Genomic DNA, 18,455 nt, shown 5'->3' with positions numbered 1-18,455 from the left:
CAAGTACTTTAATGAAGTATTGAATCAATGTATGACTGACTTTACACACAGATGGCATTGTAGTTCTCAAATGTACATTACAAACACTTTGTAACTTATTGGATTGTGAACAAATGAAGAATCGTATAATAAACAAAATACAAAACTCAACTGAATAATTGTACATGTATCATTTGTTATAGAGCCAAACAGATATAGTATCTACACTTACCGTGTCCCTTGGGACTAAATGTGTTTTAATATGCAGACAGTAAATACCTGGCAGTTGATACTATTTTCTTTTGTTCGGGCCATAAAAAGAATCAATTTCTCACAACTGTCTGAAAGCATTTTTTTCTGTTGACTGTAGATTGGTAAATTACAGGGGTCGCAGAAATGTGTCTCGTTGAAATAATTCAAATGGTCGGAGTCATGAATCTGATGTTATGGACTAGCGTTTACTTTTCTTTTTTTTTTTTAGAATAGAGCAAGGACTCCAGGCAAAGCTGCCTTTGTACATAAAGGTGTGGGTCCATACTTGAAGTGAAATGCGTCAGATCACTACCGCAGGAGTAGGGGATCGTATAAGCAACATTTACAAACGGCAACTCTAAAACGTTGACGTGTTCGTGTGAATACCCACTCTACCAAGCCCATTTCTGTGTCGATGTAAGACGTTCGCTCGTTTTGTTTACCACCGGCGTCCTGCGCATGGGGTTAGCTTAGCAAACGCAGTACAGTTCGTTAATGTCCACGTGCACCGATACATTTTGGCAAAAAAAAAAAGGCAGATCGACACTGACATTTGTTAGCATTTGACCTCGCTAACCGCGGGCTTTTGCTCACTTTAATGTATTGTCACTTGAACTGCCAAGAGGATAAGTTAGGAAGTTAACGCTAGCAGCTCTTAAGTTATCTAGCGTTAACCGGCTAGCTTAGCAGTGTGCCCGCAGAAAACAATATAATATCCTTAGGTAGCCACAGCTAACGCTGCTACCTGGTCTGCCATGCTGCGGTGCTGACGACGGTGGAAAACGAGTTTGCTTTATTCAGCAAATCGTGGTAATTGGGCCTGGGGAGAATGGATGTAGACGAATATATACAATCAGCAGGCAGGGCCGTTCTGGATATGATGGAGCGGGAATGGGAACCCCTGTCTCAGGGCGAACTGGAGCAGCGTTTGGATCAGGCGGTTGAAGACATCCTGGAGGCGGATGTACTCGCAAAGGTGAGAGCTCAGCCACCTGCGGTGTACGCACAGTTAGTTCAGACCCGAGCGTACGCCGAGCCGCCGTTTGTACCGACTGAAGCAACCGGATCCGACCCGCCTGAGGAAGACGCAGCCGGGGCCTCAGAGTCACCCGACACCGTGGCAAGTACCGCAGTCAACGTAAGTCAACCCGCACACTTCATGACTTGTACCTCAAATTAAATTTGTTACTTAAGGGCCGACCGCAATCATTTTTAACTTGTCACGTCTGTAATCCCCCAAGACGGCATAATAACATTCAACAGCAATGTTATTATGTGTAAATGACTAACGTGTTTATTCGTAACAACTGCCGCCGCAAGAACTGGGAGGGGGTCGTCTATTATTCATACTCATGAGCTGACCTTTTAGTGACAAGTACAAGCAAAGGTTGTCAGTATGGGTGGGCGGGGTTTCATATTTTGATAGCTCGATTTGATAGGATGTACGTAATGTCTGATGACGTCATGAATATCAGAAAGTGAACCTGTTAATTTTTCCTTCAATAGAAAGAGGCAGTACAAAATGTATGAAGATTAAAGTAATATGATGCCGTTCAAGTTTATTTTAATATTAGTCTTAATTTTGGTCTGACTAATGAAACAGGGCACACTACTGTTGTGACACATCTCTCTCTTATGTGTTCTTTTCTACCAGTACATTACGGACCTGCTCCAGAATTCAAAATACCATTCTAATAGGACACGGCTGGCCGGTCGGGCACGCTTGTCTCTGCCCCATACGGTCCTGCTGTCCCTTATGCTCCTGTCCAAGCGCATCAGTTACCGCTCCGTGTCGACCCGATTCCGCCTGGAGAAGGGCAACATCCACAGGATATTTTTTTCTTTCTGTGAGCGTATTAACATGCTGGAAGAGGAACAAATCCGGTGGCCAGTTGGTATGTTGATTCGTGTGTTCTCTGTTGCAGCATATCAAGTCCGTCAGAATAAGGCCATAGTATAACCCAGTTAGTACAAGAGCAACAGGGTGAAAATGCATGGCAAATGTTGCTACCCGCCATAACATTTGGTGTTCTCTGTCTTTCTCCCACTTCCTTAACTAGGTGAAGAGGCTTTAGAGTCCCTTCTCCCCTTCTCTGATCTGCTGGAAGGGCAAGGTTTACCCCATGTACTGGGGGTCCTGGGGGACACTTGCATCCCTATTCGTCTGCCGATAGGGAAACAGGATGTGGAGAGCACAGTGCCAGAGGTGAAAAGGATGAAGAAGGATGCCCATCCTGACGCGTGGCTCAACCTTGAACTTGTATGTGACTACAGAGGCCGGTTCCTGCATTGCAGAATCAGTAAAGGATCTGAACTAGACAGAGCCGGTGCCCTGAGAGACAAATTGAAACAGCACCCTGAGCTGATGCCCGCAGGCTCTTGCCTTGTAGCCAGAACCGGGTACCCCCTCACTGCTCACATTTTAACCCCACACATTGTAACTCACGGACCAAGAGAGGACCTCTTCAACAAGACACTGGAGGCACATTTCAACATCATGGATCAAGCTGTTGCTAACCTGAAAGCCAGGTTTCAAAGGCTCAGATATCTTGACATGGGGAGTTATGAGAGGGCCAGAGTGGTTGTATTGGCTGCCTGTATACTGCACAATGTGTTTCTGGATATGGGGCAAGTGGTTTCAGGAGAGGCTGAACGAGATGAAGGCAGGATGGAGGAAGAAGGTGAGGGGGAGGTAGACAGTGAGGGTGTGAGCAGACGGGATGCCATCTCAGATTTATTGTTTAATCAGTTAGACTCAGGAAGTTTATGATGATACTGTTGTTGAGGGCTGTTGTAGAATTTTGTTTAAAAGGGAAATTGACAATTTTTTATGGAACATTTTTTTTTGTTTAGCCAGAGAATTTTACTCATGACATGTTTGACTTACACACACTACCATTGTTATCAATAATATGATTAAGGTGATGGTTTGGTCAAACCACTTACATGTGTAAAAGAAAAAAAATCCCAAATAACTCATTTAGACTTGTGTAGTAGTTAGGTTAGTTTACTCAGAGAAGGATTTTAAGGCAAACCTGCTGCCATCTCCATTTACACATCATTTTGGAACGACAAGACTTTTTTGGTATTTTTTAATTTCATTTGGATTTGGTTCAGTGTGTCTGATTTCTGCAAATGACATTTTTGCACTACATCCTGTCTGTCCCTGACTACGTACTATGCAACTTTTTCTGATACATACATTAACACTATTGGAAAACAAAATGAAATTCGACTGGTTACAGTCTGTGGGTGGAAGGTTGGATGTGGGTGTGTGTCCTGATTGCTGCACTAGCGCCTCCTCTGGTCGGTCGGGGCACCTGTTTGGGGGGAAGCGGGAACTGGGGAGAATAGCATGATCCTCCCACGCACTACGTCCACCTGGTGAAACTCCTCACTGTCAGGTGAAAAGAAGCGACTGGCGACTCCACATGTATCGGAGGAGACGTGGTAGTCTGCAGCCCTCCCCGGATCGGCAGAGGGGGTGGAGCAGCGACCAGGATGGCTCGGAAGAGTGGGGTAATTGGCCAAGTACAAGTACAATGGGGGGGTTTCCATTTGTCAATTGCATAGTCTCCCAAAAATGTCAGCTTTTCCATCTCAGGTAAATGTAAAAAAAAAAAATGCATCATGAATTTATTTAAAGTTGGCATTTCAGTTTCAGCACATCTTTTTTGCAACTTCAAAATTTTGCATAAACAGTTCAACAGAAACATAACTATCATCCACAGACCCAGTATTTCCATGCCATTTATTCCTTTTCAGCAGCACAACCACCTGAGTCGACCAGTAAGTGACTGCAGTCCAAGACAAATCATTGCAATTAAATGACCCCTAAAGCCAATAAACCCAAACTATGTAAAATGCACCTTTATATGCAATGTCATGATAATACAAGGATCACAGACACCTGGTAGTTTTGGGGGGACCACTTGATGGCAAACGTTTTATTGGTGCTGTGCTATGAATAATTTTCTCTGGAGCCCCAATTTCATTTACACTTTATCCCAAAAGTGTGACTGGAAATCGTAATATGCCAATTATTTCTTCACAAGGCTCAAGGTTCAACCTGTAGCATAGATTCTCCAAGGCACAAAATGCAATTGAATCAACGTGAGCACATCAATAATAATAATAATAATAATAATAATAGTAATAATAATAATTTTGAAAGACTGGAAGCAGCGCATTAGGGCTATGCATGTTATTTAGTCAATGGGTATTGTAATGATGGTGGGAAGCCTTCATGAATTATACAGTAATTTAAGCTCTTCTACACTCTTTATCTTAAGATATCATGCTCAATATTCCAATTTTGGTGGTGGTAATATCTGAAAGCGTTGCAGGACTGAACAAAAACAAACAACCGTACTAACTGCATTTGACTGACAGTTACAATAAACACTCCTGAACCAGGTCATTTTATTAATCCCACCATAATACCTGTTACTCTTTTGCAAATGTTGCCTCATATGAAATTGTGAAATATCAATCTCCCCTTTGCTGAAAATCATGTTTTTGTAATTCAACTGAATTAAATTTTCAGATCCTAAAAATTCAGACCAGATAATTCTGGAAACTATTATACTCTGCTGGTGCAGAAGCAAAAATTAATCTATTTGAAACAGTCTTACTTGTATGTACAATGTTACAAAAATGTATTATCTGAAAGGAGGTCAAAATAAAAGGTAGGTCAGACATATGCTATTTGCTTTAGTGTCCATCCTTTGGAAGTTGAGCACAGTTTTTTTGAGCTAGGCTAGAAATGGCCTGGGCAAGGTTGTTAATGGCCTCTATTTTCCTCTCTTCCAGGGCCTTCTGCTGGGCCCACATGTTCATCTTCCTCTCCTGCAGCTCCATGTACAGCTGTAGGACGTCTTGTGGAGGCCTGGCAGGGCTGGGGGATGCAGCTGGAGGAGGTGTGGGGAGGATAGGAGTAAACCTTTTGCTGGCTATGGCCTTGCCAAGTTTAGTCCCACTTAGTTTAGCCCTGCGTTGTGCTTCTATCTCCTCCCTGCTCTTGCCCAAAACCTCATGCATGGCCTTGAAAAACTCCCAGTGGACACTGTTGACCCCCAGCCTCTTGGCCCTTTCAGCATTCTTCCTGTACGTGGCCAGCATGTTTCTCCACTTGAGATCACATTCGTATGCCTTGACTATCACATCACAGTTTCCTGATTCTCTTAGCTTGGCGTTAACCTTCTCTGCCACCATTTCCCACAGTTTCTTTTTTTTACATACTGGTTGGTCAAAAGCCTGGTCCATTTCCAGGCGTGTGTTAACAAGGTGCCATGTGGCCTGCAGGGTCCATACAAATTCTGGAGAAGGAAGCATTACGAGATGTCAAGAGGTAAGAAGGAAAAAAACGAAGAAAAAAAAACGGGCCTGAACACCAAAAAAGCTCTCCAACCGAGTTTCAGTCATTAAATTTTCACCTGTGTTAACTTTCAAATCCTCTATATAGAGTTATTAAATTACGTTTAATTGTTATTTATTTATAACTCTCGCGATATGAAATAATAGTTCTGAGTGACATCGGGCAAGATACAGTATAGTTGTTTTTGTCAATTATAATTAATTTACTAAGCTCTGTGCATACGGTGATTGGATGCAGTCCATTCATATGGGGCTGGAGGCACTAACCTGCTTTTGTTTTTTCAGGGTCCAGACTGGACACCACAGTTTCGTTTTCTTCGACTTCAACATTTTCAGTCACAATAGTCTCGATTACCTCCATGTTGTTAAGTTGCGAGGAATACAATGAAACTTGTTTGTTTGGTGAGTTCTGAATTTATCGTAGAATTTAACAACATCTGTGGCACCGGTGGATTTTTCCGCATCGACTAAAACGATGATTATAACAACCTCACTTGGCAGCCAGGGAAATGTAGTCCTGTTCCGCCGTCGCGTTCCGGGGTTTGTGCGTCTCAGTGCGCCCGTGAAACTACAATCCATGTACACGTCGAGTCACGAGAAGTGCGGAGAGACGTTATTTTACTGTTGAGGGATATGTAGTTTTTAACGGGAAGGATCCTTCTACAAGACGTGACCCGCTGGCATAATTTACACTACAAGACCCATGATAAATGTAATTGACCCACCCCTTCATTCTTAGCTCCCACCCCTGACCACCTCCCTGTTTTGTCGCTTGGCTAAAGATGGCGTTAGCGGCTAACCAAGGCGATTGCTTTTTGTTCCATAAAATATATTTTGCCATTGGTGACCAAACATTGCACAATTAGGTCTTCAGTTCTTCTGGTGAAGTGCAAAAACTATATAACATTGTGCAAATGTATCTTCATTATGTAGAATAACGCTTACTCGGCCTCCTCGCTATGTAGGCCTATTTTTTTTTTTTAGGGAACTGGACCGAAGCCAGGAGAACTTCATCTCCCATCAGCACCACCGAGTGAGGCGTCAGATGGTACAAGTTAATGCTGGTAACTGTAGTTTTTTTTTGGTATTAGAACGCACGACCGGTAATTGTTTTTTTTTAAAAAAAAGTTTTTGGAATTCTAAATGAATCAAGTAGGATGACGTTTCAACCATAAAGCGAATTTAGTAGTTTATCTTAAATTATTAAAAAAAAGTAAAAGTAAAAATATGTTGTTTCCATTAACTTGTGCTTCACTGTCAACTTGTCCCCCCCTCCCCATTGGTGTCTACAGCTGTGTAGGTGACCCAAAACAAGACACGTGAAGCTGGGCTCCGTTGGACAGTGAAATCATGGCAGCGTTACCTTTGCACGCTAACTGGAAAAAGACACGAGGACCGGGGCCTTCCAGAGATCTGGCTCCTTCATCATCTCCAGAGTCATCGCTGACATGGTGCCTGTCTCATATATTCAAACCCAGGCCAGCTGCTGCGGACCGGGGGAATGGACCAGGAGACTCGGGTAGCGGGAGAGAAATGGACAAGAGGACCAAAGCTGCTCAGTGGCGAGCCCTGGTGGCCATCAGGACACAGCATATCAAGGCGGGTGGTGCTGGGATTGCCCGATTCAGATCTCAGGGGGGGCTTCGGCCCCTCCTGGACCTGCTGAAACACCATGATTGCTCCAGGAAGATCCTAGACCTGGCTCTCAGCATCCTGGCTAATTGCTGCACTGAGTTAGAGACACGTGTCGAGGTGAGACGAAATGATGATGTAAGATTTCTTCATGATCCTTGGAAGTGCTTCATTGTGAAAAAATTCCTTCCTTGGTAGCTCGATTTATATTCATATTTTACTCCAAAGTAATCGTGACTCGCACAATAAATTCTTTACAAATTCTTATATAGGCTTTGAAAAAGTAAATTTAATTGGATACAGAGACAGACAAAAGAAACAGAATTGTGCTCTTAAATCTATATTAACACAGAATAAAACAAATATGTCTTACTTTGTAGGTTGGTAAGCTCGACGGAATAACTATTGTGGGTAAGTGAAATTACTAATGATAATGAAGAATTAATTTTCTTTATAAGCATGAGTAGTATACCTTTGCAATTATTTGAAACGTGTTATTTTGCATGCAGTTCAGTCATCTGTGTGAGAAGGGAAATAATTTTCTTGGGCAGTAAAAACATTTTATATATATATATATATATATATATATATATATATATATATGGTTTAACCACATTGGCAGCTGATGGGTGCGTGACGCACGAAACAAGCTTGTTCTGCTATGTATTAAAGTTTTTTCCCCTACATCTATCATAATATTCCGCTCCTCATTTGTTGAGCACTTGTATCAACACCATTGATGGTTTCGGGGAAAAAAAACTGATATATATATATACACACGGATACAGGAAAAAGGATTTTAATACATTGCAGTACAGGCCTGTTTCATGCGCGTCTCGCACTCATCAGCTGCTAATGTTTTTACATGAAACAGGCCTGTACTGCAAAGTGTTAAAATCCTTTTTCCCTGTATCCGTGTTGATATCCTGCTCCTCACTAGTTGAGCACTCACAACACCATTGACGGTTTCGGAAAGAAACGCTATATATATATATATATATATATATATAAAATATTGGGTGGCATGGTGACGCAGTGGTTAACGCAGTCACCTCACAGCAAAAAGATCCTGGGTTCGAGCCCCGGGATAGTCCAATCTTGGGGGTCATCCCGGGTCGTCCTGTGTGTGGAGCTTGCATGTTCTCCCCATGTCTGCATGGGTTTACTCCAGGTGCTCCGGTTTCCTCCCACAGTCCAAAGACATGTAGGTCAGATGACTTGGCCGTACTAAATTGTCCCTAGGTGTGTGTGTGTGTGTGTGTGTGTGTGTGTGTGTGTGTGTGTGTGTGTGTGTGTGTGTGTGTGGACCCTGTGATGGCCTGGCAGCCTGTCCAGGGTGTTTACCCGCCTGCTGCCCAAGGCTTGGATAATGGATGTTGCAATGAAACCATCAATGTAGAAAAAAGAGCTCAACAATTCAGGAGCAAAGATATATTTTTTATAGTTCAAAGTTGTTAAGTGACAGAACAAGCTTGTTTCGTGCTCAATGCACTCTGCATATATATATATGTATATATATATATATATATATATATACATAATCCAGCAGTGATTCAAGTAAATTCTTTGAGACAGTACAAGCCTGTTTCAAGCCACGAGCAATCATCAGCTGTCATTGCTTATGACAGCTGATGATTGCGTATGGCATAAAACAGGCTTGTACTGTCTCATAAAGAATTTACTTGACTCCCTGGATTATTTTGCTCCTTATTGTTGAGCACTTTCCCCACTGTTGAGTGTTTCTTTAAACAAAGTTATATATATATATACACACACACACACACACACACACACACACACACACACACACACACACACACACACACACACACGTATTTGCCCTGTCCTGGGTTGATCTTGTTGTGGGCCTTGAAATTGCTCTTGTGTTTCTCAGTGGACATCCTAAAGAGGAATGTAGCCATTGAGACAGTCCAGAACAGAGCAACCCGTGCTTTGGGGAACTTGGCCATGGATCCAGAGAATTCAGCTCTAATCCACTCTACTGGTATGTCTGAGAGGATCAATGATAATGTCTTGCTGTATCAAGTTTGGCTGGCACTAGTCTTCATTTTGTAAGATTACATCTAATTTAGAAACATTTCTCATTATGGTGACTATTGGCAGATTTAGTCGTTTCCTGTCACAATTAAAACATTTTTAGCATGGTGGTGCGAGAATGTCACAGAATAGGCTGGTGCATAAAATCGTTAACTATTTACATGATAGATTTAGGAGACAAGACATTTGTAGAAATGTGTTTGGATTTGTCATTGGCAATTTATAAGGTTTACAGATGGATGTGATTGTACTCAGAAGTACAATTAAATTCAGTAAAATGTATTTTTGAGCAATGTAGTATTGCACTGAAAAGAACTACTAAACTTTCCTAAATGACCTCTTTAAGGTGGCAGGCGGTCTTTGTAATCTGTGGGATTACAAGGGTCTGATCCACATCTGATCCATATGGAATCAGATGTAGATCAGACCCTCTAGTTGGAAGACAGCATGGCTCAGATGTAATGTGTTGTTTGGATTTTCAAAGTTTAATAACTTTGTGAAAAAAAAGATACATATACCTGCCACTCTCTTGAGTTCTCCTAAAATTGCATATATTTGCATTTAAAATCAGTTTTAGAGCAATTGCACAAAAAAAATTACGATAAGATCTACCTAAAACGACCATGAGCGGTCAAAATGACCATCTTGTAATTTGTGCGTCATCGTGCTCGTCATGTCACTATTTGTGACGTGTGTTGGTCGTGTCATTTCCTTCACAAAGTTCATTGTTCTGTCCTAGAAACACACTAGCGTTCTCCAGTGCAGAGTAATAGTCTAAACTTGATTTTTGATTATTGCCAACATGTCTGGTTACAAACGCCGTTTCAGACGCACCATGACTACCACTGAGGCGTTGCAGTATTTACAGCGGCCATTTTAAATTGTTTGAAAAATAGTATTAAATTTGTTAAAATGTTAATTTTGGTGTTGGTTAGTTTCTTAACAAACATACTAACATACACTACCGTTCAAAAGTTTGGGATCACCCAAACAATTTTGTGTTTTCCATGAAAAGTCACACTTATTCACCACCATATGTTGTGAAATGAATAGAAAATAGAGTCAAGACATTGACAAGGTTAGAAATGATTTGTATTTGAAATAAGATTTTTTTTACATCAAACTTTGCTTTCGTCAAAGAATCCTCCATTTGCAGCATTTACAGCATTGCAGACCTTTGGCATTCTAGCTGTTAATTTGTTGAGGTAATCTGGAGAAATTGCACCCCACGCTTCCAGAAGCAGCTCCCACAAGTTGGATTGGTTGGATGGGCACTTCTTTGAGCAGATTGAGTTTCTGGAGCATCACATTTGTGGGGTCAATTAAACGCTCAAAATGGCCAGAAAAAGAGAACTTTCATCTGAAACTCGACAGTCTATTCTTGTTCTTAGAAATGAAGGCTATTCCATGCGAGAAATTGCTAAGAAATTGAAGATTTCCTACACCGGTGTGTACTACTCCCTTCAGAGGACAGCACAAACAGGCTCTAACCAGAGTAGAAAAAGAAGTGGGAGGCCGCGTTGCACAACTGAGCAAGAAGATAAGTACATTAGAGTCTCTAGTTTGAGAAACAGACGCCTCACAGGTCCCCAACTGGCATCTTCATTAAATAGTACCTGTTAGAGCCTGTTTGTGCTGTCCTCTGAAGGGAGTAGTACACACCGGTGTAGGAAATCTTCAATTTCTTAGCAATTTCTCGCATGGAATAGCCTTCATTTCTAAGAACAAGAATAGACTGTCGAGTTTCAGATGAAAGTTCTCTTTTTCTGGCCATTTTGAGCGTTTAATTGACCCCACAAATGTGATGCTCCAGAAACTCAATCTGCTCAAAGAAGTGCCCATCCAACCAATCCAACTTGTGGGAGCTGCTTCTGGAAGCGTGGGGTGCAATTTCTCCAGATTACCTCAACAAATTAACAGCTAGAATGCCAAAGGTCTGCAATGCTGTAATTGCTGCAAATGGAGGATTCTTTGACGAAAGCAAAGTTTGATGTAAAAAAAATCTTATTTCAAATACAAATCATTATTTCTAACCTTGTCAATGTCTTGACTCTATTTTCTATTCATTTCACAACATATGGTGGTGAATAAGTGTGACTTTTCATGGAAAACACGAAATTGTTTGGGTGATCCCAAACTTTTGAACGGTAGTGTATGTAATGCATTAATATCTCAATTGGATATTTATCTTGACAGAATGTAGAGTTTAAAAACTGTGGGCAGTCATTTTGATGGCCCATGGTCGTTCTAGTAGTTTTTAAGTCCCAGTCGTTGTTTGGGACTGTTTCAATATTCATTTTTAGTTCTTTTGTTTTTTTGTTTTTTTTACATTTCACGTTTTATAGGCCTAATTACATTTGTTAGATTAGCAATATATGTTTTCCATTATGTTTTTCAGGTAATATTTTCACTTTTTAATTTTGCTATTCAAGTTTGACCATGTCTCCCTGAAGTTTAAGTTGTTTAAAAATAGTATTATAGTTGTTAAAATGTTAATTTTGGTGTCAGTTGTTTCCTAACAGACATACTAACATATGCAATGCATTAATATCTCAACTGGGTATTTATCTTGATAGAATATAGAGTTTAAAAACCGCCGTTCATTTTGACTGCCCATGGTCGTTTTAGCAAGGAGTGAAATCCCAGTCGCTCTACTGTTTTAACCCAGCCATGGATCAGATGTAAATGTGCTGTTAAAAGATAAATTCTCGTTTTTTGTTTTTTTTAAACCAGTTCTCATTAAAATTTTGTCAGGCATCATTTACAATCATAGAGACAAAAACATTACCATTAAGAAACTTAACACTTTGTTGAATCTTCTTGATGTACTTCAGTATAATCAAATGGGCAATTTTCAAGCCTTCAAAAGCCATAATGTATAATTAATCTCTAAAAACAGGAAGCTCATTATACAGTCACATGTATTTTCATTTATTTTATGTTTAGTTAGAATTTTTTTGAACAGGAGCAAAATCTGATTTGATTTAGAATCAGTTTTTGCTATTGACAAAGTGCATTCCAAACTCCCATAAACCTTTGCACATGTGAGAGCAGCAAGTCCTGTAGTATAATAATAATAATAATAATAATAATAATTAATAAATCAATCTTATATAGCACTTTTCTAACACTCAGAGTCGCTTTACAGTAAACGGGGTGAAACAAGACAACAGATAAACATAACACAGCCATACAGGGGTGGATGGGAAGGGGGGCTACGAGAGGGAAAAACGGCAGCCACACACGACGCCAGCAGTACTCTCCGACTTGGACAGATACAAAAGGGCAAGAAAAACAAAAAACAGCACTGTAGTATGCAACCAGCCCCTTAGCATTAGCCCATAGTGCTGGTTACCTCCACAGTAAAAAAAATCTGCACTATGACAATTAATGATACAGATAAAGCAAGAAAAATGTTTACGCAACTGCAAAACAAAGAAATTTAAATCGATAGAAAGCATGTTTTCTGTCATCGTTTTAAGTTGACGGATAGCAGGGTTCGCAATTATTTTTTTAGTGGACCATAATAAAACTTGTCTGATTGTCCCGTGAGCTTCCCATTTTCGAAAAGGAGAAATATTATAGTTTGTGAAGGCTGTAATTATTACCTCATTGGACCATGTTCAGACCTAATGTGAAGATTCAGCAAAGTGGTAAGTTTCTTAATACAGAAGCAATCAGTGAAGGTTTTTTTTTTTTTTTTTTGGTACGAGTCTAAATCATGCTGGACAATGTTTTAAAGGTGCCCAGGTTAAAAAAAAAGAAAAGAAAAAAAGTGAACCTGTCCTTTAAAATCAAGATATTCAAAGACAATGTGAAATGAAAATGGGACTTTTTTTCCTTCTTAGCACATTTTCCCAGTTGTATTATGCACCTATTCAACAACTTAGGCCAGAGAAAAATATCTTTTTTTTAAAATTTCTTTTACATCAGAATTTGATCATCTTAACTTCTTTTAAAACGGGCGAGTTTTTGTGATTGTGCCAAGTCCAGGCTCGTGGGTGAGCAATATTATATCAACCAATAATATCTTATGATGTTTTGCACCATCCAGTCAAATCCTGAAAGATCAAATCCTCTCTATGTTTTGTGCTGCCCTTACATTCTGTTATACTCTGAAATACATTACAAGTTATGTTCTAAATTTCATGTTGTCTTTAACTCTTCCATGCTAACTGGTTCACCCTCTGTCCCAACCAGCATGACAAAATTTGAATTTATCTCTTGGGAGATCAATAAAACATACCAAATCAAACATACAATACTTGTTTTGTCAGAGATAAATATTCTCTTTTATCTCATTTTGATACAGGAGGTGTTCCTCTCCTCCTCCTGTGTGTCTCCCTCTCTTCCGCCCCCTCCTCCCCTACTGCCACTGGGACCAAAGCCCCCTGTCCTAAATTGGAGTGTGCTCAGTCGGCAGCCCGTGCCCTCCTTTACCTCTCAGATACACCCTCCAACCGCCTGTCGCTGCTCACTCAAGGCACATTCTCTGCTCTCGCTCCACTCATCGCACCCGAATACCCGCAGGGGCTGAGGCGGGCAGCTCTCCGTACCCTCCACGAGCTCACCCGGGGCTGTGGGGTAGAATGTGCTCGAGAGGTCTCACGCTCAGGGGTTCTCGCTCAGCTAGGTGTCATGGTGTCAGGGGAGTCTGGCAAACCTTTTGAAGAGTTGGCGCTGAAAACCCTGGCCAATGTGTGCACTCACGGCTGCCTGCGTCCTCTTGTGGGGTCATTGGGGGTCATCGAAAAGTTTACGAATGAGGTCAAAAGAGACCCCCTGAGGTCGGGGGTGTTCCTCAAGGCTCTGTGCTTGTGCTGCAAAGAAGCAGTGAACCGTGCCAAAGTAAAGGAGAATGGTGGGTTAGAGGTGCTGATCGCCTTCTTGGCTGCCCATCAGAGTCATCCCCTGTCCCGATTGGCAGTAATGGCCTGTGTTGACTTTGTTTATGATGAATCAGCCCTGGAGCAGCTGCAGGAATTAGGGTTGGTTCCACTGCTCGTTGCCCGATTGGTTGAACTTGCCAAAGGGGAGGAGCCATCTGCTGACAGGATAGACGTGAATGCCACCTCCAGCAATTCTCCCACAGAGCTCATGCCCTCATCCTGCTTTGATTCCTTTGACTTTCCACCCCCAGAGGGAAGTAGGAAAGATGAGGCGTGTAAGGAACAATGTCCTGGGTCATCCAGCTTTCTAAGTCTCAGGTAAGTTAAAAGAAACCCAACACAAAACACTTGTTTATCTATTTAGTTAATATCTATTTTCACTATGATTGATTTTGTTGCTATCCTATATTCTGTTCTAAACCTGTATGTTTACTTGTATTTACTAATTCTCCAGGTCCTGGCTTGTGTCTGAGGGACTCATTGCATCTGAGGGTGACTTGTTGGATTCTACGGGAAGTGCTGAAGGGGACTGGGGGAGTCTTCAGATCCCACCCTCTTCATCTCTTCAGTCCCCCACCCGAAACTCAGATTCTCATTCCTCTCTGAAAAGCTCCCTTGTTTCCCACCCCGTTTGCTCTTCCACTTCTAAACAAGTGCTTCAACCAACCCCTGTGTCCTCATCAGGTCAATCCAGACTGTCACCTGTGTGGAAACACACACCTTTGTCTCTCCTCAATCCTCAGCCCTCATCTACCTCCATCCCATGGCCTCCCAGTGTGTCTACTCCACAAAATGAACTGTCCCCGACTAAAAAGCCTCAGAAACCTGTTTCCCCTTCTATGCTGTCTTCCGCTCAAAGGAAAAGGCCACGGGTTCACCCAATAGCTCATTTGAATAAGGTCCCTCTCGAGACCCCTCCTTCAGTGCCCCGACCACAGGTGTTCCACCACCCCTACCACCCGGAGCCCTGGGCCCCTGAATCTCCTATCCTTCTGCTACTGTCCCGCTTTTCCCACACTACTGATCCTAGCATGGCACTGGTTAACTCGGGCATCATCTCTGGCCTGCTGTTCTACCTAATACAGCACCAGGACCCCAGTGTCAGATGCTTCCGTATCCTGTGCCGTCTGAGCTGTAACCCAAACTGTCTGCAGGCACTGGTCCGGACTGGCTCAGTGGCACTGATTCACCACCATCTGTGCCAGGGGGAGGGACAGAAGGAGAGAGGAGGGCGACAGACTAACCGTGTAAAAACCAAAGTGAAACAGCTTGGTAAGAGAATGAGAGAAAGTGATGGTGTCCTTACCTGCAGCAACTGGGTTATTTCATTGGGCATGTGAGCCTTTTTGTTTACCTTTGTGTTGTCAACTTGCCTCTGCAGGTCATGCTCTTCTCAACAACCTGCGTGTTCAGTGTGAGTCTGGCTTTGGCTCTGGGGTTCTGGCGCATGTGATGCTATCTGGGTCTGAGTCAGACAAGATGAGCTGTGCATTGTCACTGCCACTTATCACCAGGTGAGTCCTAGTGTTGCCTCACTGCAATTGGCCATGTGTGCTCATTAATACTCACATCACTTTCCTCTTTTAGCTATTAAGGCAGACGATTGATTGCTTTTTCAACTAAGCATATGGCTAAGGATTGTGGCTAATCTTAAAAAGCAATATACAGTTGCCCTGACATACCCTTTATGTCTCTTCCACAGCAACAAAGCGCTTTTGAAAAAACTGCTTCTTGACAATGGTGGGTTGCTCTTGGCTCTTCATCCCCTGGGTTGTGATGAGGACATCAGTGAGGAGGACCACAACGCTGGATGTGGTCGACTCCTTTCTGATTGGTTCATTTCACAAAATGTTGTCCCCCCCCTGCAGCTCCATTCCCTCTACTTCTCTCTTCTAATTGGATGCCTTTCTAGTTTAATTGGTGGTGTCAAAGTGGAGCTTGACAAAAAACACCTCAGTCTTGTTAAAACTCTGTTAGTCGAGGAAACCCGTGACAGTTTGCCACCTCCTCTGAAAAAGCCTCGCCTAGTTCATCATTGTCCTTACCACGACTCAACCTTTGACCTCCTCTTCCTGCTGGATGATGGAACCCAGGTGTCAGCCAACAGAGAGGCTGTGGCTGGGGTGGAGGGGACAGACAGGGCCGGCTCTGACTACTTTAGAGCTCTATTGAGGGGTAGTTTTGAAGAGGCCCTGGAGAGTACAAGAAGACCCATCCCCATTAAAGATGTTAGCAGAGGTATGCTGATACCAGTGCTGCACTACTTGCATGGCTGTCGCCTCATCAAGGATACAGACAACATTAGGGAACAGGTCGGGAAGACAGGATTAGGGGTAAGAGGCCAGTGCAAGGTCCTGGGATCACTGACCCTGGAGGGACTGGGTTTGCATCAGGAGGAAACAGAGGATTACCTTAGGGAGGAATGTGCTTTCCAGAATACTCCATTGGGGGAAATGATGATCGGAGCATGTAGGTTTCTAGTGACAGAATTACAGCAACAGGTGGAAGATATGTGTGTGTCACTCCTCCTGTCTTACTCTACTCGGGCTGCTATTCTTGCTGCATCTCTCACCATAGAGGACAATGGGGAAAGGGCTGTATCTAAGCTGGACCAAGAATGCCTAGTCTCGGAGTCTGTCGATGAAGGCCTGGCTAACCGTACATCTGGGCTAGAGTTGAGTGGGTTTGAGGCACAGGCAGAATATTTATCAGGACAGACAGAGAAACCAAACAGTTCCTTTTCAAACATCCCACACCAGACAGACAGTAAAAAGCCCTCCACCTCTGAACAAGTTCGAAAGGTCAACAGGGAACTTCAAACAACTTCAGACCTGGAGACAATCCCAATTCTAAATCCGATTTCCAAATCAAGCTGTACGTCAGTCATTGACAAATCAGTGCACTCTGAAGAGTCTGGGTTAAGACCAAAGAAAAATATGAAAAGTCCAGGATACATTTTGAAAACCGCTGCTCAGGACTCTCCCTCCTCTACGGAGGTTGCTCCTGGAGGTCGAGCCCTGGGTGCTCTCCTCCCCCAGGTCTACTGGTTCTCCCAGCGATACAGCTATCCAGGGCTGGCCAAAGCCTGTCTGTCCCTCCTACTGGGTGGTCTGGAGTCTCCTCGGCCCCTCTTCACCCTCTCCTCTGCCGGGGACTGCCTGCGCAGGCTAGCACGAGAGGCGGACTGTATGGAGACTCTGAAGCAGGATCTGTTGAGTCTGGCTACAGTGTCTCTTAGCTGAGGGGGACTGAAACATGGGGAGAGATTGGTGACATGTAGTTAAGAGGACACAGACCTGTGTGGGCTTTAGATTGGAAGAGTTAAAAATGGCAGCAAGAGAAGTTGTCATGGTGATAATCATAAGTGTCTCGGAATAATAAAAAGACGAGTTCTTATATGATTAGCTGGAAAGATGCTGTGTGTCTTTTTTTTTTCATTGTTTACAGAATTGACTCGGCTTGATTTATTTTCATACTTTGGAAGTGAAGATTTATATTTAGTCTAGCTTCCGTGTAAATTGATATACTGTGGTGTAGCTGCCTTGATCAAGCATTATGAAGCAATGTACAGTTAGTTTGTATTATAATTCAACATTATTTGCTTAATGGACATTAACCGCATCTTCATTGGGATCCCCCCCATATATAAGCCAATGGCCTCATTGCATTTAATAAATGTAAGCTGTAAAACTGAATGAATTAGAAATATCAGGGTTGGTCTTTGTGCCATTTGTGTATTCTGTATATAGAGATTGGGATAGCAGACATGAATTCCAACTGTCCCATGTTATGTTCCTGAATAAATATGTTTAAACAGCAGTGTTTTATCTTTTGTTTTTCTCCTAATTTGACGTATCCAATTCTCTTTTCTCCCCTACTAAGTTGCACCATTGCACAGCCTCAGGTTTGGGAGGGTGCAGTGGACCACATATGTCCTTCCATACACACTGAGCCACCAACTCCACCTGCCAGTTGCAGGTTTCTTCAGGGGAATGCAGTGTACAGAGGCTCACGTTTTCCCCTCAGATCCCCCATGGTTGTACAGGTACCCCACTACTTGTAGGAGTCACCAATAGAAATGGCAGGGCATATAACCCTCACCAGCTCCCCACACGGCCCTTTGGGTTCATTATGACACCCGGCCAAGAGAGAAGCAATGCAGCAGTTTGAACTGTGAACATCAGTGATGAGACACCGGAGTATTAGTCTACTGTGCCAGCAGATGACCAAAAAAAAAAAGAAGTTGAAAATGCTTTTTTAAAGTGATAA

The 18,455-nt window shown here is 42.5% G+C and overlaps 3 protein-coding genes across 3 annotated transcripts; 2 read left to right on the top strand and 1 right to left on the bottom strand.

The window, feature by feature from the left end:
* The first annotated feature begins 715 nt into the window (after nucleotides 1-715).
* On the top strand, nucleotides 716-3,005 carry LOC130119662 (putative nuclease HARBI1). The gene is made up of 3 exons (XM_056288242.1): nucleotides 716-1,369; nucleotides 1,886-2,126; nucleotides 2,292-3,005. The coding sequence occupies exons 1-3, from the start codon at nucleotides 1,061-1,063 to the stop codon at nucleotides 2,999-3,001; spliced, it is 1,260 nt and encodes a 419-aa protein (XP_056144217.1). The 5' UTR covers nucleotides 716-1,060; the 3' UTR covers nucleotides 3,002-3,005.
* Nucleotides 3,006-4,944: 1,939 nt separating this feature from the next.
* si:dkey-66i24.7 (uncharacterized) lies at nucleotides 4,945-5,998 on the bottom strand. Its single transcript, XM_056288243.1, has 2 exons — nucleotides 5,875-5,998; nucleotides 4,945-5,549 (listed from the first exon to the last, which is right to left on the bottom strand). Exons 1-2 carry the CDS (start codon nucleotides 5,966-5,968, stop codon nucleotides 4,945-4,947), a joined length of 699 nt encoding a protein of 232 aa, XP_056144218.1. The 5' UTR covers nucleotides 5,969-5,998.
* Nucleotides 5,999-6,911: 913 nt separating this feature from the next.
* On the top strand, nucleotides 6,912-17,999 carry armc5 (armadillo repeat containing 5). Its single transcript, XM_056288506.1, has 9 exons — nucleotides 6,912-7,359; nucleotides 7,620-7,650; nucleotides 9,134-9,244; nucleotides 13,610-14,504; nucleotides 14,641-14,857; nucleotides 14,930-15,458; nucleotides 15,568-15,700; nucleotides 15,889-15,991; nucleotides 16,055-17,999. The coding sequence occupies exons 1-9, from the start codon at nucleotides 6,958-6,960 to the stop codon at nucleotides 17,426-17,428; spliced, it is 3,795 nt and encodes a 1,264-aa protein (XP_056144481.1). The 5' UTR covers nucleotides 6,912-6,957; the 3' UTR covers nucleotides 17,429-17,999.
* Nucleotides 18,000-18,455: the final 456 nt, after the last annotated feature.

Source organism: Lampris incognitus, chromosome 10 (assembly GCF_029633865.1).
Source record: "Lampris incognitus isolate fLamInc1 chromosome 10, fLamInc1.hap2, whole genome shotgun sequence".
Taxonomy (NCBI): Eukaryota; Metazoa; Chordata; class Actinopteri; order Lampriformes; family Lampridae; genus Lampris; species Lampris incognitus.
This window is presented reverse-complemented; position numbering and strand designations above follow the sequence as displayed.

Excerpts from the sequence above, each read along its gene's own strand:
- armc5 (XM_056288506.1), top strand. The coding sequence starts at position 6,958 with ATGGCAGCGTTACCTTTGCACGCTAACTGGAAAAAGACACGAGGACCG. Across the intron at positions 9,245-13,609 it reads AGCTCTAATCCACTCTACTG|GAGGTGTTCCTCTCCTCCTC; the intron begins GTATGTCTGAGA and ends ATTTTGATACAG. Across the intron at positions 14,858-14,929 it reads AAGTGCTTCAACCAACCCCT|CCCTCATCTACCTCCATCCC; the intron begins GTGTCCTCATCA and ends CTCAATCCTCAG.
- LOC130119662 (XM_056288242.1), top strand. The coding sequence starts at position 1,061 with ATGGATGTAGACGAATATATACAATCAGCAGGCAGGGCCGTTCTGGAT. Across the intron at positions 1,370-1,885 it reads TGGCAAGTACCGCAGTCAAC|TACATTACGGACCTGCTCCA; the intron begins GTAAGTCAACCC and ends CTTTTCTACCAG. Across the intron at positions 2,127-2,291 it reads ACAAATCCGGTGGCCAGTTG|GTGAAGAGGCTTTAGAGTCC; the intron begins GTATGTTGATTC and ends TTCCTTAACTAG.
- si:dkey-66i24.7 (XM_056288243.1), bottom strand. The coding sequence starts at position 5,968 with ATGGAGGTAATCGAGACTATTGTGACTGAAAATGTTGAAGTCGAAGAA. Across the intron at positions 5,550-5,874 it reads CCCTGAAAAAACAAAAGCAG|AATTTGTATGGACCCTGCAG; the intron begins GTTAGTGCCTCC and ends TTCCTTCTCCAG.